This window comes from Bufo gargarizans, chromosome 3 (assembly GCF_014858855.1).
Source record: "Bufo gargarizans isolate SCDJY-AF-19 chromosome 3, ASM1485885v1, whole genome shotgun sequence".
Taxonomy (NCBI): domain Eukaryota; kingdom Metazoa; phylum Chordata; class Amphibia; order Anura; family Bufonidae; genus Bufo; species Bufo gargarizans.
The window spans coordinates 466,045,789-466,068,839 of NC_058082.1; the positions used below are offsets into that span (position 1 = coordinate 466,045,789).

The 23,051-nt window shown below is 42.0% G+C and overlaps 1 protein-coding gene across 21 annotated transcripts in view; it reads left to right on the plus strand.

Annotated features, from left to right (window-relative positions):
- The window catches only part of MYO18A (myosin XVIIIA), a 314,632-nt gene that overhangs the window by 271,257 nt on the left and 20,324 nt on the right, over window positions 1-23,051 (plus strand). For 18 of the 21 annotated variants that reach the window (XM_044283668.1, XM_044283670.1, XM_044283651.1 and 15 more), the window contains 6 exons: window positions 3,386-3,502; window positions 5,008-5,091; window positions 13,304-13,441; window positions 13,622-13,807; window positions 19,714-19,853; window positions 19,981-20,025. In XM_044283668.1, coding sequence (XP_044139603.1) covers window positions 3,386-3,502; window positions 5,008-5,091; window positions 13,304-13,441; window positions 13,622-13,807; window positions 19,714-19,853; window positions 19,981-20,025 — 710 coding nt within the window. The remainder of the gene's footprint in view (window positions 1-3,385; window positions 3,503-5,007; window positions 5,092-13,303; window positions 13,442-13,621; window positions 13,808-19,713; window positions 19,854-19,980; window positions 20,026-23,051) is intronic. The other 3 variants (XM_044283669.1, XM_044283671.1, XM_044283653.1) reach the window with 1 other exon arrangement.

The window sequence follows — 23,051 nt, forward strand, 5'->3', positions numbered from 1 at the left end:
CAAAACACAGATCCGCAAAAAAACGGAAAACGTCTGTATTGCATCAGACGATCCATTGTATCAATGCCTGTCTTTGTCCGCAAAACGGACAAGAATAGGACATGTTCTATTTTTTTGCAGAACGGACATATGGAAATGGAATGCACACGGAGTAATTTTTCTTTTTTTGTGTGGACCCACTGAAATGAATGGTTCCGTGTACGGACCTGTAAAAAAAATGGAATGGACATTTAAACAAAATACATTTGTGTGCATGAGCTCTTTATATAAAGTATTTTCATGTTAAAAGCGGGTAAGGGCAGGACGATACATACTTGCTGCTTAGAGTCAATGTGTGTAGCCCTGCCGTAGTGCAGTTTTCTGCAGTATTTTCATACAGGTTGTGACTAATACCACCCCTTGTGCCCGCTTGACGTCAGACGTCAACTACTTCGAGCTCACGAGATACGGTATGGTCACTGGTTACCAAGGCATGACGTTACGCCCTCCTGGAGGAGCGGGTAACGTCAGTCGTGGTACAGTTTCACAGATTCCTTCGGTCCATACGGGCACAGAGAGGCAACAAGCTGAGAGAGCTTTTTCACTGCCTCAGTGAAACAGCGCATTATCAGCCCGGGAAGACTGCCACCAGTTCCTTGTTTGATATAAGCCCGGTTCGCTAACGGGATTATATAAGGTGAGAAACCAACCCGCGGTAGCGTATAATTAGGCCGAAACACGGACGTGGGGGATTCGTGATCGAGATACAAGACAGCACAAGATTAAATTATATATTTAATCACCTTAAGGGCTCACTAGAAGTAACACTATACACACAAGGAATATATACAGTGGTCTGAGGTTACAAATACAGGTGGTATGGTACAAACAGGGTTAAGCAGAACAAAAGTCAGTTTGCCAGATGGAAGAGTCCTTTTGGGTGGTGTTGAGTTCTTAGCTGTATTCACATAGAGGGCAGTGATGTCAGAAGGTTGCAGGTCCCTCTAAACACATGGCATGATGTGACCCTCCTTCAGAGAAAAGACACGCACGCTTGATGGCACAAGCCTTTTAAATTGTAGCCGGCCCTTCCTTTTCCTGCCTCTTTGAAGGGTCCCTCCCTCCCTGCTGATCCTGGCAGCTCAATGACCAACAAAACCCTTTAGGGTTCATAGCTTCAGACCAGAAGGTCACAGAGAGATGGTTCTGACCAACAGACGCGCCTGGGTTCCGGCTACAAGTAGAGTCCAAGCATGGTACCGCTAGTTTCTGTGGGTAGATATGTATATCTCCCTTCCCTGGCATCCCACCACCAAACCATGACCACGGGCCTGTTCATCGTTGCCACAGGGACACAAATACGTATCCGGTTTGTGCCTGTGTTGGCCGGGCGATTCATAATTTCTTATGAACTGCTGGCCCCAGAAACTCTGATAATTTTCATTGAACTGGGGAATGGACTAGACCTCCTGCAGAGAGGTCTTCCCTGTTCCATTAGCTGGGTTCCTGGCTGGCTGAATGGAAGTGTGAAAAGTTGTAAACACTGGTGGACTGCTAGAGGTCCTCTGCCATCTGCTGGCTTTGAAGCTGGGCCCCCCTGTGGAGCTTACTACCTCTGCTACCTTTCAGCAGATGATAATCCATATTCCTCACACAGGTGTTAACATACTGGTGACAAGGGTTTTCATTTCTGGTCTCCTATTGCAAACAGTAAAAGGGGGAATGAGGCTCCTTCTTCAGCCAGTTGACTCACAGCCAGACATAGGATAGTGAAGAGGAGGAAGGAGGAACCTGGCTGATCTCCTGGGACACATGTAATAGAATCCCTTATATGTTTGTCGTAGCTTCAATATTTAAAATAATATAAAACAGGATAATATAAAATGGTAGGCAGATATTAAAGGAGGAATAGATGTTTTTTGTTATATACATTATTACTGTAAGTGGAGTTGGACACTAATGTGGTCATTTACTGAATGTGGTAATGCAGCCCTATCCTCTCTATATAGATCTACACACTAATGGTGGATTTACAGGGGCCGAGGAGCAGTTGATTATCGGGAAGGAAGTGTTCTTTTCTGACAACTTGTTGCTCGTTCAGTGGGGGTGAAGCTCTGTATTTACATGCAGTGATCACCCCCACAGTATCAGAACGAGTGATCGCTTTTCCTCATACAGCTGCATTGTTTCTGGGCAGCAGAGTGCTGTAATAATAATTTCATATTCTGCACCTTCAGACAGAAGATTGTTGGGGGGACAAGCATTTGCAGGAATGTTCATCCCCAATAATCTGCCCAACTATCAGGCGGTGTAAACCTGTCATAAGTAACAGAGGGGACCTCATAGCAAAAATGTATTATATACCCACTTCTTGTGCTGAGTCATACCATCAGATCCCGGGTTTCACCACAGAACGCAGTGTGTTTGCGAAGTGTGAAAAAGAAGCTATACTATTTGTCACTCACTGGAGACTGTGATTGGCGTGCCTTTTGTGCAAATTGACATGCCTTATGTTGAAATCCAAGTGCTATATGCAGGCACTATAATTACCTCTAGTCATAGTTTATTAAAGTGGTCTTCTTCGCTTTGGCCGGCACCCCTACAGAACAGCTGTTGCAGGCTGTTGCCAAAAATTGGACTGTAGACTGAAGACTCCATCTACTGTGTAGTTTCTGGTGCCGACATACTGCAGCTTAGCTCTCGTTCACCTCACTAGTACCCTGGCACCACCACTAGACAGTGGATAGAACCTTGAGATTTTGGTTCCGTTCACTGTATACTTTCCGGCTCCAACTGTTGCCCAAACCAGATGATTATGGGGTTCCCGGGGTTGTATTGCCACCAATCTGATATTGATTAACTGTCCTGATGATAGGACTTCAATATTGAAGTCTAGAACACCACTTTTAGACCTATTGCCTAGCAAGCACTGGCAGGGGAGGGAGCTGTGACAATAAAGTAATCCAGGAGTATCGAAACCAGGGTAGACCAGCGCAATTGTGAGGAATTAGAGCAATCTTAGACTATTAATACATTTTGTGAACAATAGCATGTTAGCTATGATGTAAAATGTGTAAATAAAATAAGACTTTCTTTGCTGCCTCGTTTATGTGAGAGAATTACTCCCGGACGTGCTGTATAGCTGTTGATGTAATTTCTTAGATTATCAAGGTTGCCTTTTGTTGGTCACTACTAATAAAAATGGAAGCATTGGGCACTATTGTTACTGTCTCCTGGAAATAAACTTTCATCAGTTAGCATTTCTATCAAAAACTTAAATTCAGAAGGGGAACAAACCTAATGAAGCCGCTGCAAGCAAAATGACAAATGTCGTCGTTTAATACTTGTGTTTCTTGCTCTCTGGTCTTTGCTCGTTAATAACCAGTTCTGTATTTTTAATTGACAGATGGAGGAGCAAATCAGCCGCGTGCAGAGGGAGAAGAATGATTTACAGAGCAGAATGGAGGAGGACCAGGAGGATATGAACGAGCTGATGAAGAAACAAAAGGCAGCTGTAGCTCAGGTGACTCATTATTATTTTTCCTATTACATCTTTTCAGTAATTTTTCTTTTTTTTTTCTTTAAGAAAATCTTCCAACTGCTATAGGCAGTCTTGCCTGAGAATAGTTTTCAAATCAAATTAATTAGACGTAAATAGGTATCTCAAGTTAACATCCAAAAAGAATATGTCTTGAAGCTCTTTTTGAATTGAGACATTGACTTATATGGTAGCAAACTACAGGTAACAAAGCAGAGAAAATATTCTTCCTTCAAGAAAAATTGCTGCCTAACTATTAGTTGCCCATTTATGTGTTCTGTGTGGCCTAGGGCCGAGTAGCCGGACAGACTCCAGTGCCTTTCCTAGGTTAATAATCGGGCAGTACGCCATCTTTTAAAAAAAAATAATGGTTATTATTGTATTTGATGCAAATAAATTTGATACAAGTCAATGCAGAGCCGTTTCAACAAGTCAGAACTTAAATCTTGTAAACTAGCGATGCCACGAGATAACGGTCTACTGAAATCTCTTCCACCCAATTCCCCCATATGCATGCATGCTCGACAGACCATGCATGTCTTGTGAATCAGGGAGGAGAGATAGCCGCTGCCTGGTGCCTCTAGTGGGTCGGTTATCTCCTGAGGTCAAACGGGATCACACATGTTTAAATCCAACATGACCAATCTCTGACATCTGCCATTGGGAGACTTCCACACACATTAGGTGGTCAGCCAATCCCACTCAAATCAGCAGGCTTGGCTGACATTCATCTAGCAAGTGTTTGTGGTGAAGCAATGCCAGTTGTACGTATGCTGTATATGCCTATATTGAGCATTCTGCACAATCCTAAAGTACAGAGGGACTGCTGTTTGCTAGTCACAAACATGAACCAAGTCTTATTTGTGACTACGTGCCAAGCCTCTGGATAAACAGATTTCATGGCCCCAAAGTCTTTGAGCCACGTTTAATGCACGTGTAATGTGACAGGTCGTCCATGCACTTCTAAAACATAAAATCTTTAAACCATCACAGTGATAGTAAATAATAGTTAAAATCGAATATTTGAGGCTCAGATGAAACGACCATAGCATGAGATTAGGTCCTTTGGCCGGCACATGTCCATTTGCTCCTCTATTCAGATCTCCGCACAGTGTATCCTCTGCTTGTTTTCATGGTATTTGTGTTCGCCAGAAGATATAATAGCTATGCTACAGTTTCACATGTGCCTTTTGCTGGTCTCGTTGAGCTGAATGCTCTGCCTGTTTGAGCAGAAGACAGCCGGCACAAAACCTGCTGCTTACAAACATCGAGTTTAATTAAATGCACAACTTTATCAATAGATTAACTGCTTGTAATGTAAATAAAGCAAATCGATTTTTGCTGCAGACCAGTTAGCTCAGTCTGAGAGCCTTGGGACTGTGTTTTGTGGAACTCCTTCAAGCAGAGAATATTTCATTGTATTATTTTGGTGGGGAGGGCATCCCATTCTCAATGAGCAAGCTAACAAACCCTGTCATTCCCTCCCTTAGTCCTCCCGAGACTTGGCTCAGATCAATGACCTGCAGACGCAACTTGAGGAAGCCAGCAAAGAGAAGCAAGAGATGCAGGAGAAGGTAAGAGTCTCCCTGGCCTAGTGCCAGTACATAGTATGCATACCATTACGTTAAGGAACACTCCAGAACAAACTCATTATACTGTGCAGAGCCTGAGAAGTGGTGCATGGTGCAGGGATTGAAAGAACACAGGAGACAAGATCCTTCTGCAGAGGTGGATTGGCCATAGAACTTGCAAGGAAATTTCCCAGTCGGCCGATGCCCAGGGCGCTGCCCAAGCCACTACAGAGGGAGAGCTTTTGGGCAATATTTGGTGCTGCATTGTGATATATGGTTCTGATAGGACAGTATTCTGCGCTATGGTATTGTTGACTCGGCCTACTTGTGTTGCCCCACATTGCATCGATTTGGACCCACCAACAACATGGGGCCACTTTTAGGTTTATTTCCAGGGCCACTTTAGGTTTCCAGTCTGCCCCTGTCCTTCTGTCATACACAACCCCCAAAAACCATGAACTAGGAAATAAAATAGTTCCTTGACCACACTCTCCAGTGACTAATACAACCATGCTACTCTTTGATTAAAATATACTGAAATTATTCCACCTCTTTAAAGAGCACATATCCGCAGGATCACCCCTATTAAACTAGACATGCTGTCTGGTAGGATTGTCCTGCTGATTGCATTTATACTTGTGTGGTCAGTTGCAGCATTCCTGAGAAAAAAGACTTTAAAGGGGTTATCTTCCTTTAGAAAAGGGCATTTAACATATAGATAAATGGAAGGGGTTATGGCCAAGCTGCAGCACAAATACGAAGCTGCTGCTGGATTGCAAGGGTGGTCGTAAACATGGAAACGAGCAGCATATAATGTTATGGAAAAATGAAGCCAGCCAGCCAAGGAAGCAATATAGACAATCACAATACATTAGTAAGTGCCTTGTATTAACTTTCTCTACATGATAAATGCCATTTGCTGAAGTGAGACCACCCCTTAAATTATTTATGCAAATTAATCACACCAAGGGGTGGATCCTAGCCTCTTCAGGGCACCTTATTTAAGCTTTTCAGTGCTGGTCATGCCCCTCAGTGCATCGGATTTGCGGACCGTAAAAATGGCTACAGCCGTGTGCATTAGCCCTTCCTTATTCAGCAACATGTCTTCATGTGCATATAGAAGCTATTCAGGATTCTAGGAAAAGTGCCAGCCTGCTGTTAGAGCCGGAAAGGCAGCCAGGGGGTTGCTTTATTTTTTTTATTTTTTATTTTTATTTTTTTTTAGAGAAAATGGAAAAAATGACTAAATACATGTGTTTAAAATCCAGGAATTTGGTAGTAGTATGGTATTTCTCACTCATTGCACCGATTGGCCTGAAACATTGTGGTTAAAATCTTGTGGCAGAGAACAAAATATATCTTATTTCTTATTCATATTTCCTTACTTTTCCTGTAGTATCATTAAGCAGCATTTAATGTATGGTCCCAGTCGCTGGATAAGTCTCCTTTTGCTGACTATATTGTACGCGTTTTACAGGCCTAATAATTATCTGCCCTGAGAGAGCTCGTTAATAATTTGATAAAACTTGAAACACATAATTGTCTTGGGACTAGAACCTTTTTATCTTTTCAGGAAGACTTTTATCTACTTTTTACCTTAATTGCTGCATAAGTTATAGCAGGATTGTGTAAGCAGACAGAGGTCACACTGCTTCCTTCTGAATGCAATTCAACATGGACTGAATGCAAATAGGCTATAGCCAAGCCATGCCGTGTAGAGGGGCACGTTCAGACTTTACACCAGTCATCATGATGCAGCATAGGGTTTTTGCATTGTTCTCTTATTTATGGCAGATACACGGAACCCATTTCCATCTAAGCCATGTTTTTTTTTTTTTTTTTTTTTTTTTTTTCTACCATTCTCACCTTCTAAGAGCCATAACTTTTGCCATTTTTATGTCGGTGTAGATTGTTTGTGAGAAGTTGTATTTTTAATGGCATTATTTAATATTTTGTATAATATTTAAAAAATATATTTATTGGGTAAAATGGAAAAGTACAATTCCACAATTGTGTTGACTGTGCGGTTTTGGGGGAGGGGAGCTGACAAAAAAAACCTGCATTTTAGGCATTGTGCATCTTTTTTTTATTTATTTTTTCATTCACAATGCAGGACACATACCGTATTTTTCGCCCTATAAGACTCACCTGCCCATAAGACGCAGCTAGGTTTTAGAGGCGAAAAGTAAGAAAAAAAAATATATTTTTCACCAGACCCTCAATGTTAATAAGACCCCCAATTAGACCTCAGAATAGACCCCAATGTTAATAAGACCGCCATGTTAGTAAGAACCCCATTCAGACACTCAGATCAGACCACCAATGTTGGCACCCCTATTCCCACCTCAGACCAGACCCCCATGTTAATGCGACCCCTATTCAGACACTAAGATCAGACCCCCAATGTTAATACCCCTATTCAGCAGAACTCAGATGAGACTGGCATGTTAATAAGACCCCCATTCAGACCTCAAATCATACGAAAACAATAAATCCGCTTACTTCTCCTGCTCCATATGCCGCTGCTGCTCCAGGATCCAGTGCGCTCCTTGCTTTTCCTGCCACGCGCTGTGCTGTGACCTAATGCCGCACAGCGTGAGGTCACAGAGTGCTGATGTCACAGCACAGCGTGGAGCCGACAGAAGAAGACCAGAAAGCGGTGAGTGCAGAGCCCTCGGAGAGCTGCATTTGCCTCTTTACTGTTCTCCTGTACTAATGAACACTTCCATAATGGAAACACTCATTAGTATTCGCCCCATAACACACGCCCCCCTCCCCACACACTTGGTGGGGGGTGGGGGGGTCTTATAGGGTGAAAAACACGGTAATTTTATTTTTTTATATGATAAATGTGAGAGTTTTATTTTTATTTTTTATTGGTAAGCAGCTTGGTGGCACCTTTCTGCTGCAGCTGGTGGCAGTTGAAGGATGGAACTGAGCATGTGCTTCTATCTCAGTGAGCAGGACAGAGAAATCTAAAAAAAGAACAGCAGGTGGCGCTATATAGATGGATTTCATTGAATAAGGGCTCATGTACACGACCGTTGTTTTGCGGTCCGTTTTTCACAGATTCGTTGTTCCAGATCTAAGTTTTTTTTTTTTTCTGATTTAAGTGCTCTTCTGTTCCGTTATTCCACAAAACATATCCGTGTGGTTTCCGTATGCAATGTTTTTTGCAGATCGAAAAATGAAACAGTAACTTATTAATCACCAAACACATAAGCAATATGGGCTGGGCATAGCATTTCTACAGTATGGATCTGCGAAATACAGATGACCTATGGATGTATTCCGTATTTTTTGCGGACCCATTGACTTGAATGGGGCCTGGGACCGTGATTTGCGGACAATAATAGGACATGCACTACTTTTTTGCTGAACGGAAATACGGAAACGGAATGCACACAAAAAACCTTCAGTTGTTTTTGCAAACCCATTAAAGTGAATGGTTCCGCATACGGTCCACAAAAAAAAAAAAAAACAGAACGGAAGCGGAAAGAAAATACGTTTGTGTGCATGAGCCCTAACTCTAATGAAGCTATAATAAATTTCTAATTACATGCAGTTATGTGGTTACATAAGTATTCAGATCCAGGCGCTGGTTTGAGAATTGTAGAATATTTATACTGGGACAACTCCTTTAAATAAAAAGTGTCTTGGTTTGGACCAATTTTCCCAATTTTTCATGTAAGCCTTCCAATTACTGGGCGCTCACAAACACAAGTGACTTGTACTGATTCATCTTCACCTGTAATTTCTCTGGTTTATTTTCTCTTTCGTGCAGACTTGTGCTAGGTATCATTAGCCAATTAATGGCTGTGGCATATGTAACCTTGCAGCTAAATTGACCTGCTAATTGTTAGATTTTTGCAGTCAACAAGCTTTAGTTGACATTTAAAAGAAACGAGAGAGAACACAGGAGCCAAATGTAATACTATTACTCCAATGCAAATTGTATCATTGACCTGTAAATTTGAAATTAATGAGGCATCGTCTAATCTATGATAACTCATCCCTCAATTGTCAGGGTAAGCCTTACAGGGATCATCGGCAAGAAGCCCAAAACATTGATCCTGCTTTTTTTCTTTAAGCTAAATCTATATGTTAATATATTAAACCTTGCATCATTAATTTAAAGGATGTTGTGGTCTTTGCATCCATATCTTCAGTGCTCTAAGCTGAGCCAAGAGAAAAATTATGCGGTTGGAAAAAAGCAATTCACCAAGAAGTTAAATTAATGCTTGTGCTTTTAGGTGATAAGTTGTCACAGACATAGAAATATTTTGCATAGCTCATTACCGTCTACATCACTCCAGAGTTAAATTATTCAAACCTGAAGGTTTCGGGGGTGCTTGACATAGAGCAACAATGCACCCATATTGTGGCTGTGCCTGCCCCCGATTTAATTTTTTTTTTGTGGCCAGGATGTGTAAACGCTGCCATATTCTGAGACTTGTTCTGCTCAGTTGTAGGAGTGTTCTGATAACAAATTGGAGAGTTCCTATGCATTTTTAAAGTGATTTTCCGAGATTTTTACATCTGATTGGTGGGGGGTACGAAAGCTGGGACCCCCGACGATCAGCTGTTCGGGAAGGCAGCAGCGCTTGCAGTATTGCCACGGCCTTCTCTTAGCTTTTCATAGGCCAGTGATGACATGTTCATCGGTCACGTGGCCTAGGAACAGCGCAACCCCATAGAAGTGAATGGCGTTTGAGCTGCTATATACCAAGCACAGACGCTATACAATGTACAGCGTTGTGCTTGGTAAGCATGGAGAAGGCAGCAGCTCTCACAGGAGCGTGGTGCCTTCTCAAACAGCTGTTCGGTGGGGGTCCAGGGTGTTGGACCCCATCGATTAGATACTTTTGACCAATGCTGAGGACAGGTCATTAGCATAAAAATCTCAGGTAACCCTTTTACAATTCCTGAAGACTTAAAGGGGTTGTGAAGTGCTAGTGTGTTGATGATTGGCGGAGTACCGACTTCCAGCGCCTTGCCAATCAGCTGTTTGGACCAGCAATCAAGCAAGTATGTTGCAGCTCCATTTAGATCTATAGGACTGACAGAAGTATCTGAGCAACGTACTCTGCTACTGTTTGGCAGTCCCATAGAGATGAATGGAATGGCAGCATGAATATTTATCCACCGCTTCATTCATATTGACACAGTGGGACACAGCAGTAGGACCCCCACTGATCAGACACTTATCACCTACACTAATTGCTTTTTATGCACTCCCATTACAAAATGTTGACGTTCTAGAGCAATTCCCTTGTGATAGATACTGGTTTGTACATTTTTCTTTTATTTCTTGGCATCCATCCATGCCCAAAACAAGTCTAAAAGCTGTATTTGTGCAAGTTCTTTTGCACAGTGAACATATATGTGCAGCTGTGTCACCTGCAGCGTAACCATATGATATGAGTAGCTGGTCACTGCTTCCCACAAGATCAGCACACTCCTCCCCTGCTGTTGTGAAAATTAGAATCTGCTAATTAGCTGCTGACTGTTTAGTCTCTGGCTTAGATTTAACAAAATAAACATATACCCAATAATTGGTTGTACGAAAAGCCTAGATTTTCTCACTAGACAATACTGCAGAAATTGTATTGATGAATTTAACGAATGGTAAAGAATAAAGTGTTTTCAGAAATATGTGCAATGTAACTACCTCAGTGACCCTTTAGCATCTCTTGATGGCTCTTGCATGCAGTTCATTCACTTCATGCATTCATCTTTAGTAATTAAGAGCCATGTTGATCTGTGTTAGTGAAAGTAAGTAAATAAAACGCATTAAGTAATTCCCAGTCAATACCAGTGCACAATGAGGTGTTGTGCACTGGTGGATTAATACAGGCTTGAAGGAACAAGGCGTCAATATCTTATAGATTTTTTCATTTTGTGTTTCTTTAGAATATCCCTTCCTATGTAAACCTTGTATTGCTTTTCTTTTCTTTTGTTCACATTTTCACTTGATAGTATTAGGTTTGACCACTATGAAAGCATTAACATGATTACGTAACGTTAAAGGGGTTGTCTGGCAAAAGGAAAATAAATGGCAGGCAGGAAAATGTTTGGGATTTGAAATGGCTGGACATGTGAAAATAAGCTGACCTTTAGTGTAAAAAGTGGATGTCTTGATGAGAACCCCTTTATAACATTTATGTTATTGTTGCTTTTATTTTATGTTTACTTTGAGTTTGTTAAAGGGGTATATCAAGATTTTTTTGTTTTGTTTATGTTATTCGCCTTGATGAGTATAAAAACGGTTCCATTGTAAGGTATTAAAAGTTGCCTACTGTGCCAGTGCAGCACTCCCCAGTGAAGAAATGCTCCTGGCACGTCCTGGATCATGTGCCGTACATTGTGCACTTGATCTGGACTCGGTTAACACCCACAATGAACTGACAACACATTTATGGTCTGTCATCTACATTCCATCACTACAGCACATGTGTTAAAATAAATCTCTCGCTAGTGCCTGTGGTGATGGAGTGCCAGAAGTATAATTAGAGGGGGGGGAGCAGCGCCAGCCTGGTAGGCAACTTTTAATAGTTATCAATGGAGAATGTCATGTCTCCTGCCCCTCTCCGGTTATTCTCATCAAGGGAGGGGAACATGAAATAAACCAATATTGACATACCCCTTTAACTGTTTTCCCCATGATTGTAGCACACTCGCTCTGTATAAAATAATTTCTCAATCACCCCTATATTTATTACCTGATGGACACATTCTATTTGTCTCAGCAGTTAAAGGGGTTATCCCATGACTAATGTAAAAAATTAAAATCAGACATCTTATAGTACATGGAAACCTCTTTCTAAGGGCTCTTTCACACTTGCGTTCTTTTCTTCCGGCATAGAGTTCCGTCGTCGGGGCTCTATGCCGGAAGAATCCTGATCAGTTTTATCCTAATGCATTCTGAATGGAGAGAAATCCGTTCAGGATGCATCAGGATGTCTTCAGTTCAGGACCGGAACGTTTTTTGGCCGGAGAAAATACCGCAGCATGCTGTGCTTTTTGCTCCGGCCAAAAATCCTGAACACTTGCCGCAAGGCCGGATCCGGAATTAATGCCCATTGAAAGGCATTGATCCGGATCCGGCCTTAAGCTAAACGTCGTTTCGGCGCATTGCCGGATCCGACGTTTTGCTTTTTCTGAATGGCTAAAGTCCTGGCAGCCATGGTAAATAAAGTGTAGTGGGGAGCGGGGGAGCAGTATACTGCTCCCCCGCTCCCCACTACTACTATGGCAACCAGGACTTTAATAGCGTCCTGGCTGCCATAGTAACACTGAACGCATTTTGAAGACTGATCCTTTTTCCGAATCCGGCGTGTAATTCCGGCAAGTGGAGTACACGCCGGATCCGGACAACGCAAGTGTGAAAGAGGTCTAACAAAGCTAAAACCAGCCCTGTACCTCACATGTATCCTGACATCTCCCCACTCATTGCTCTGCTAGATTTATATGAAGCTGACGACTCAAGGGGAGTGTCTCTTCTGCTGCTGCTCAGGGGGCGTGTCCATGATCTCGGCCTATCATAACTCATGAGGCAGTTGAAGGATAAAACTGAGCATGTGCGGCCTTCTCAGTGAGCAGGTCAAATAAATAAATAAAAACAGCAGGTGGCGCTAGACAGATTTTTATTGAGTAACTCAGTGGCTATGCTAAATTTTTAATTACATGCAATTACAAAAGGATTCGGACCCAGGTGCTGGTTTAAAAACTGTAGAATATTTTTCGTGGGATGACCCGTTTAAACATTTAAGCCATTTTCAAAGAACAGCTCTACAGTGTCCATATATATGTGTACATAACTGATTACACAGATACTATAATTATATTATTATACATCCGAAATCACCGCAATGAGTTTCAATTGTCAGTTTTTATTTCTGTGAACTCTGAAAATAGGAAGACTAGGGGACATTAATATGACACTTTTGTGGCATCAGAAAGTCTCACATTTTTGCTGCAACTTTTCCCCCTACAAACCACTTTATTCACATCACTTTTCTGCCGTGAATAAATACAGAAATTTACATGAACTAGGAGGCTGCTGTACATTTTTAGAGGAGCGCCAAGTCTTTGAGAGGTGTGCAGCTCTGCATAAATTTTGCCCAGGAGGAATTCAAGACTGGCAAAAAAAAGTTCTTTAAATGTTGTGCGGATTGGAAATTTCTAACATCTTGCATTATCCTTTCCTGTGCAGTTACAAGGTTTGCAGAGTCAGCTGGAGTTCTTGGAGCAGTCCATGGTGGATAAATCTGTGGTGAGCAGACAGGAGGCCAAAATCCGGGAACTGGAAACCCGCCTGGAATTTGAGAGGACACAAGTGAAACGCATGGAGGTGGGTGTAACTGCTGTTCTTCAGTGTCCAGGAGGGTTCAGTTACTTGATTATTCATACATCACCCTCTCGTTAGTAATTATGAATATGTATTGGGGTTATCAGATAATGCAGGTAACAAAAAGAAACAAACTAGACACATTCTGTATATAGATATAATTGGAAAACTTGTCGCCTACAGAGCCTGGTAACCCGACTGAAGGAGAACATTGAGAAGCTGACTGAAGAGCGGGATCAGCGAGCCGCAGCAGAGAACCGTGAAAAAGAGCAGAATAAAAGAATGCAGCGACAGATCAGAGACATGAAGGAAGAGATGAGTGAACTGGCCAAGAAAGAGACAGAAGCCAGCCGTAAAAAACATGAATTGGTAAATAAATCTGTTCTTTGGTACAAGTCTCTTATATGCTACTACTTCATTTACCCACTTACAGCTGTTGTCATAAGTCATTTTACTGCTTCTATGCTGCTCCACTGACCATGCTGTTTATTGGGCCATATGTATGTAGGTAGGTATCTGTAGTATGCCTTATTTAGGACACAGAGCCTTCAGATATGACTTATGCCTTTTTGAAATTTCTTTTTGGATTTCTTGGCTTTTTAGGGGCTTGAAAGCATTTTATGAGATACAAATTCAGTTTTTCTTTGTCCTTGAAACAGTGCCACTCTTGTCCATGCCCCGTCTCTGGTATTCCATCTCAGCCTTGTTCACTTGCATGGATAAGAGGGACGCTAAGGGCTCATGCACATGATCATATGTATTTTGCGGTCCTCAAAACACGGATCCACAAAAAATAAAAATTGGATGACATCTGTGTCACGTCCATTTTTTTTCTGATCCATTGTAACAATGCCTGTCCTTATCCGCAAAATAGACAAGAATAGGACATGTTCTATTTTTTTGCAGAACGGACATGCGGACATACGAAACGGAATGCACACTAAGTCATTTCAATTTTATTTTTTTGCGGACCCATTGAAGCAAATGGTTCTGCATACGGACCTATAAAAGAAACTAATGGAAATGGGAAAAAAATATGTTTTTGTGCATGAGCGCTAATTCTGGAAAAAAGTAAACTAAGCTCATACAATTCCTTTAAAGGACATTTGTCAGCAGATTTGTACCTATGAAACTGGCTGACCTGTTACATGGGCGCTTGGCAGATGAAGGCTTCTGTGTTGTCCCATGTTTATATGTGCCTGCATTGCTGAGAAAAGTGTTTTGTTATTGGTTCTCTTCTGTACTGATAATGATCCTTTAGAATAGTTTGAAGGGCCCGCATTGTCTGATTATTATTTATTATTAAAGCGCCATTCATTCCTTGGCACTATACATATGAAAAGGGGTATACATACATAATACAGACAATTGCACTAAGCATGAACAAGACGAGTTAGACTAGTACAGAAGGAGAGAGGGCCCTGCCCGTGAGGGCTTACAATCTACATGGTATGGGAGAAGGACACAGTAGGAGAGGGTAAAGCTGGTTATGGAGGTATAGAGGCAGCAGGGTCTTAGGCTTGTCTGAAGAGGTGGGTTTTTAGGTTTCTTTTGATGGATTGCACTGTAGGTGAGAGTCTGATATGTTGGGGTACTGAGTAACAGAGTATGGGGGATGCACGGGAGAAATCTTGGAGGCGATTGTGGGAGGTGATAAGAGGAGAGGCGAGAAGGAGGTCTTGTGAGGATTGCGTGTTGGGATGTATCAGGAAAGTAGCTCAGAGATGTAGGGAGGGGACAGGTTGTGGACGGTCTTGTATGTATTTATTAGTATCTTGAACTGAATTCGCTGAGGAATGGGGAGCCAGTGAAGGGATTGGCAGAGGGGAGAGGCAGAGGAGTAAGGGGTGAGAGGTAGATTAGTCAGGCAGCAGAGTTAAGGATAGATTGGAGGGGCTAGATGGAAGGCTACAGAGGAGGATGTTGCAGTAGTTTAGGCGGAAGATGATGAGGGCATGTACAAACATCTTTGCAGACTCAAAGGAAAGCGCGGATGCGGGAGATGTTTTTGAGTTGGAGGCGGCAGATGGTGGAAAGGATGTGTGGTCGGAAGGAGAGGGCAGAAATCAACGCAGCGGACTTGGTTGACTGGGGAGAGTGTGCAACCATTGATCGTGATAGATAGGTCTGTTGGGGGTGGGGGTTGAGCAAGATGGGAGGAAAGGTGATGAATTCTGTTTTATCCATGTTAAGTTATAGAAAGCGAGAGGAAAAGGAGGAGGATCTGGAAGTTTTGGCATTGTGGGATTCTGAATAGTAAGGTGGTGATGTCTGGACCAGACAGGTAGATTTGTGTGTCGTCAGCATAAAAGTGATACTAAAAGCCATGGGACTGATTAGGGACGAGCAAATTGACTTCGGATGGAAAATCCGAAGTCGATTCGCATAAAACTTCGTTCCAGTACTGTAGCAAGAGCTCCGTACAGTATTAGAATACATTGGCTCTGATGAGCCAAAGTTATTACTTTTCAAAGTCTCGTAAGACTTCACGTAATAACTTCATAAATTGATTTCTACTGTAAAAAAACAAAACAAAACATTTCCTGAACTTGGGTTCGGTTCCAAGTGGTACCTGCTCCATACAGTATTGGAACAAGTTTTATGCGAATCGACTTTGGATGTTTCATCCGAAGTCAATTCGCTCATCCCTAGGACTGATGTCGGGTTTTCTTGCAGCTTTGCAGTTATGACTTTTGAAGATTGTTTTTACATTTATTTACCTGTCAGTCTCAATGCAATTTAATTGACAAGAAATTCATTTCATAAGGCTAAGAAGGCCTGAGACCACCGAAAGCAGAACCATTCTCAGAGATGGAATGTCTTCAAAGATTAAATGCAATGCAATTTTCAACCTAATACTGTGTAAAAGTGATGGATATGAGTCCAATACCCTGCAGTCTAGTCATTACAAATATTCCAGTATACATTCTGTGGTGATGTGTACAGTATAAGTGCTGGGAGGCGTGTATATCCCACCCAGATACCTCAGCTGGGTAAGATAACTGAAATCCAGAAATCTGCAGTGGTTTCAACAAAGTGTAATTTGCTGAGAGCGATTTATCTAGATGTTGTTCTGGGCTGGATTTCATGTGGACTGGGGGATATGTTGGGTAGTGGGATCTGCCAGTCCACACCCTTCCACTACATGTATTGTCTTTTGCCAGAGGTGATCACAGGTGAGGCCTGCTGTAATCAAGGAGGGCTAAAACAACCCTCTGTGTATGACTTGGAGGAAGAAAGGCTGAGGAAGCCTGAGAGATGGGAGCCTGAGAGAGGCTCTGTGTGGTCTCAGCCAGGATGGCTGAGGGGCCACGAGGCTTTGTAAAGCCTGAGGTTTTGGGTGGCCCAGCGACGCCTACGGAAAGAGGGTGGCACGGTCAGAGTCGGGAGGACTTCTGGACCATCTCCCCCCAAGGGTGCTGGTGTGGTCCCAGCCTGGAGGCTGCTGGACCGTACATGGCTGAGGAAGCTGGTTCTAATCCCGTGTGTGAACGGCGCTCTATAGGTGAGGTAGAGACAACATGTGTATTAGGTAGAGCCCAGACGGGCAGGTGTTTATTTTCTATGTTTATGTGTGTGATGGTGCTGAAGTGCCAAAATACAGGGAGTGCAGAATTATTAGGCAAGTTGTATTTTTGAGGATTAATTTTATTATTGAACAACAACCATGTTCTCAATGAACCCAAAAAACTCATTAATATCAAAGCTGAATATTTTTGGAAGTAGTTTTTAGTTTGTTTTTAGTTTTAGCTATTTTAGGGGGATATCTGTGTGTGCAGGTGACTATTACTGTACATAATTATTAGGCAACTTAACAAAAAACGAATATATACCCATTTCAATTATTTATTTTTACCAGTGAAACCAATATAACATCTCAACATTCACAAATATACATTTCTGACATTCAAAAACAAAACAAAAACAAATCTGTGACCAATATAGCCACCTTTCTTTGCAAGGACATTCAAAATCCTGCCATCCATGGATTCTGTCAGTGTTTTGATCTGTTCGTCATCAACATTGCGTGCAGCAGCAACCACAGCCTCCCAGACACTGTTCAGAGAGTGTACTGTTTTCCCTCCTTGTAAATCTCACATTTGATGATGGACCACAGGTTCTCAATGGGGTTCAGAACAGGTGAACAAGGAGGCCATGTCATTAGATTTTCTTCTTTTATACCCTTTCTTGCCAGCCACGTTGTGGAGTACTTGGACGCGTGTGATGGAGCATTGTCCTGCATGAAAATCATGTTTTTCTTACCTTGCAGACTTCTTCCTGTACCACTGCTTGAAGAAGGTGTCTTCCAGAAACTGGCAGTAGGACTGGGAGTTGAGCTTGACTCCATCCTCAACCCAAAAAGGCCCCACAAGCTCATCTTTGATGATGCCAGCCCAAACCAGTACTCCACCTCCACCTTGCTGGCGTCTGAGTCGGACTGGAGCTCTCTGCCCTTTACCAATCCAGCCATCTGGCCCATCAAGACTCACTCTCATTTCATCAGTCCATAAAACCTTAGAAAAATCAGTCTTGAGATATTTCTTGGCCCAGTCTTGACGTTTCAGCTTGTGTGTCTTGTTCAGTGGTGGTCGTCTTTCAGCCTTTCTTACCTTGGCCATGTCTCTGAGTATTGCACACCTTGTGCTTTTGGGCACTCCAGTGATGTTGCAGCTCTGAAATATGGCCTAACTGGTGGCAAGTGGCATCTTGGCAGCTGCACGCTTGACTTTTCTCAGTTCATGGGCAGTTATTTTGCGCCTTGGTTTTTCCACACGCTTCTTGCGACCCTGTTGACTATTTTGAATGAAACGCTTGATTGTTCGATGATCACGCTTCAGAAGCTTTGCAATTTTAAGAGTGCTGCATCCCTCTGCAAGATATCTCACTATTTTTGACTTTTCTGAGCCTGTCAAGTCCTTCTTTTGACCCATTTTTGCCAAAGGAAAGGAAGTTGCCTAATAATTATGCACACCTGATACAGGGTATTGATGTCATTAGACCACACCCCTTCTCATTACAGAGATGCACATCACCTAATATGCTTAATTGGTAGTAGGCTTTCGAGCCTATACAGCTTGGAGTAAGACAACATGCATAAAGAGGATGATGTGGTCAAAATGCTAATTTGCCTTATAATTCTGCACGTAGTGTAAACCTTTTGGACTTGAATCCCGTTGTCATAGAAGTCTGTAATTGCAACCCCACCCCTGAGAGAAAGCAATCTCTTACATTTAATACAACCAAACATTAGCCACAAGTATTAGCCATACTTCATTATTATTATTTTTTTGTGAAGCAGACCACCTGGTACTGAAAGTTAATATATATCTTTTTGACGCAGATAAGAGCATATTCCATGCCGAAATGTACATCAGATACATGTGAATGGGGTTTTTGCAACCCCTTTTAATACATAGAAAATGTCCCACTTATTTCAGGCAGGAAACACAAAGATTAGCCCCATCGCAACCGGCAAATCTGTGGCGCATCAGGGTTCAGCCTGATAATTCTGCACAGATTATAATCTGTTATGTAAATATAGCCCTATTCCCTGCTCTTGGCCAGATTAAAGGGTGAAGACAGGATCAGATTACAGACATACACTGTTAATATTAGAAAAGGCACACTACCATAATGACATAGCGGCCCAGATTTACTAATCCGAAAGATAGCGCAAGTGTAGAAAAACTGTCTAGACCTGCCACAGATTTATCACAGTCGTTTAGGCTGGATGATAAATCTGATGCAGGAATAGACATTTTTCTGACACTATGCAAACAACTGATTAGCTTACTTTGAGACAGAATTTTACTCCAGAATTGTGGTGCAATTTTGGCTCAAATGGTGCATTTTAGGCTCATTTAGTTCTGTCCCTTTGGTGAGCATTTCAAGGAATGGGTAAGAATGCAATATGCACCAAATTGCTCAGATTTGTTCCACTTTTTAGAAAGATTTTTGGTGCAGAAACATTAGTAAATCTAGGACAGTGTGCCTTGGCACCTGTGACCCAATGCTATATGCATAGTACGGTATTGTAATGAAAAGTGTATTACAATGGCACTCTATGTCAGTAAGGTTAATGCATGTTACATCTGTATGCACACAGGTTTGTGCGCTGTAACCATTGCAACACACAGAGCTGTATACACTAGACTAGATAATCTAGTGTATACAGAGAATTTATTACATTCAGTGTTGCTTCCTTTTTCATGTAAAATGCTTTGGAGCAATAACAATAACTTTAAAGGCATCTAAACCTGAGTCTATCTTTGCAGGACATGGATCTAGAAAGTTTGGAAGCTGCAAATCAGAGTTTGCAGTCAGACTTGAAATTAGCCTTCAAACGTATCGGGGATCTTCAAGCTGCCATTGAGGATGAGATGGAAAGTGATGACAATGAAGACCTCATCAACAGGTAAGAAAACTGCCACATCCGTCTCTCTTTGTCATCCGCTGAATCTCATTGTATTTCTCATTTGATTATTGCCTTTCGTTTTTCATTGGCCATCTTTTCATGTTTTATTTTATCTCCATGTTTCCAGTTTACAGGATATGGTGACCAAGTATCATAAGCGCAAGAATAAAAAGTGAGATTGAAATGTTCCCTCTTGCTTATTGAATTACTCCCTAACCTCAGCATGAATTAAGCATCAAAACCTTTAAAAAAAAGGTTTTTTCTACAAAGAATCCTGGTCCCCATCATAACTGCATGGTTATTTTCTGACCTCGGCGAGTGCATGCCCATAGCCATTTACCATTACAATGTTCAAATAACCATTTTAATCTGAATGCATAACCTACCTTTTTCTTTACAGTGTCTTAACCATTAACACTGTTTTATTGAACCACAATTCCTTAGTCAGAGGATTGCAAATAGGCTTAGTTTTGATTCCGTTTTTGTATCTGTAGAGGGCATAGGTTGAATTTCCCTTTTTATGAAGCAGTTGTGTATTTCCCGTAGGATTGGGACAATTCTCCCTGGATGTCATGCTACAAAAGGAAACTAGCTAGGGAAACCATAAGATCGCTTCAATGTAGGACCTTAAAATGATTATGTGACCCCCCCCCCCCCCCCAAACAAAACAAAAAATCCCTTTAAGGCAAGATAGCCATATCTAAGACATAATAGAACCTGCATGTTTATTGTATCTTTTCTGATTAGTTTTTCAGACACTGAAGTTATCTAGCTCATGTCGTGTTTCTGAATAACGTTAAGTCTATTGCAGATGGAGAAGAGTGTATTTTCATGTTTTGTGCTCTTGGAGTGCTGTACTAGACTTTCTCCGGCCATCCACAGTATGAGTATGAATGGAGTGACAGCATACATGCTGGACGGTCAGTCCATTCATTCAGGGACCATGGACCCCTTGTTCTCATAATCAGTAGGGGTCCCAACAATTGGACCCCACCGATGAGATGCTTATGTCCTAACCTGTGGATAGGGGATACGTTTGTATCTTGGGTTAAGCCCTTTAACTTGTAGCATTCCAGGCTTCTCCTAGTGTCGTGGATTAAAGACTTTAATGTATTGGACAGACAAAATTTGTGAGGGTCAGAATAACCTAGAACTTTGGGCCAGGCCTTATTCACATGCCCATGTCCATGATGAAATCTGTGATAAGATGTTCATTGATTCATCCGTTTAAAAAATCTGTGTTTGGTTCGCGTGTCCGTTTTTGGCTGTCCATGTGTTATCCGTGTTCCACGGACTCTGCACTGCCCTTGGTCATCTCCTATAAATGGTCAGGGCATCTCCTATAAATGGTCTGTGAAAGACTGATGGCGTACGTGTTTTTCACAGACCCATAGACTTTAAAAGTATGGCATGCTTAAGTGCTAAAGAATGAATGTGTGAATACACATATTAAAGTGAATGGGTACATGTGCTGTCCATGGAGTACACGGACAGCACACATCCGTGAATAAGGCCTCACTCATTCCCCGGAGGTTTAGTATTAGAAGGCTAGGATACAGAATTTCCATCCGTAACCTGAAGCACGGTCTGTACTTTGTGTCTCTAGACACTGAAAAGCCTAATGCTAGCGAATAAATAGCTTATTGCTACTAATACCTGGTAACTGTTTGCAGACATGTTTTCAATTTGAGCTGAGATTCTCCCGTTCTCCTGGGAGACTGGTCTCTGCTGCTTCATTCATGGTGATAGACGGGAGGGTGGAGTGTAGAGAAAAGAAGAAAAAGGCATGAGAGAGTTAATGGGTGAGGAAAAGTGATGTTTGTACCATTACCCAGCCAAGCAGGGAAAAAAAATTATTTCCATTTACTTTCGGCACAGCCACAGTTGCCGTTTCCTCCACACATAATGAGGGCAGAAGGCCGTTTTGTATTCAGGCGGTGTAAAAAAAAAACTGCTTTAAGCATGCAGGGAATGGATTTAGCAAAGCTGCCACAGCAGTGTCGGAAATCAGATCAGTGGTATGCTAGGGTTGGGAGAGGAGGGGCGGGTGACGGATGTTTCTGTGTGCCAGGAGGAGGCAGTAATTTATAGCTGGGCAACATATGTATGTCAAGTGGATTTACAAGTTCTGCTTGGTCCCTGTGTAGGTGTAAGTCAAATGGGAAGTGATTATGGCCCCTGGTTCCTCGTTCTCACTTTAAGCACACTGCTTACCTGGCCCATCAAATTGTTATTCATCTCCAAGGAGAGAGGCGTTAAGCAAGGCCAATTCTTCAGCAGCCATCACTTTGCTTACTCACTTCAAGGGACTGCTATTATTCTAAAGTAGCAGTCCGAGCTATTTTTTTTTCCTTTTAATGGTCTGGGAGATTGCGGTGCTCCTTTTTTTTCTTGCCAGCTTTATAAACCTCTAGAAACAAACATTTTTAACCTAAATAAACTCTGTCAAGGTTGGCGGAGTTTTAGGTTTCACAGTAAAACGCATATCTAAGCGATGAGCTATTGGGTAAACCAGATTCCATTACAGAACTGTAAAGCGAGGGAGAGATCTCGAAGATCTATTTTCTTGTTCTGGTAAAAATAAAAATAAAATAAATTAATATGGAAAAATTCCTTCATTCTCGAGTAGCTGTTCAAGTACAGAAAAAAGCCTGGCCCAGCTGTGCTGTAGTATTTCTGCCTACAGTGATGTCAGGTCGATTTCATTGCAGAGAACCTTTTTTCTTAAGAGTTGGAGAACCGATTTCTGCTTGCATTTAAAGGGGTTGTCTCATCAGAGACAGCCGCTTTTAAAATGTGGCCATTCGCGCAGACTCTTTCAAAATGCAGTCACCTAGGAAAACAGTTTTTTTGGGGGAAATGTGGTATCACATAGTGGCCATTCAGATGAATGATTGTCCATGTAATACAAGGATGGCTAGAGGGATCTGTTCCTAAGGAGTGGCTATCTATTGTAATTTAAAAATGAGAGGCTCCACCTTCTATGATTCCCTTATGTCCTAGGGCAAAGATTCTCAACCTGCAGCCCTCCAGCTCTTGCAAAACTACAACTCTCAACATGTCCGGACAGTCTACAGTTATCAGCCTACAGCAGGGCATAGTGGAGGGCCACAGGTTGAGCATCCGTGTCCTAGGGTTTATCGAGAACCCCTTTAAACTGATGGTGCCACTGAAAATCAAACATTGTATATTCCTAGC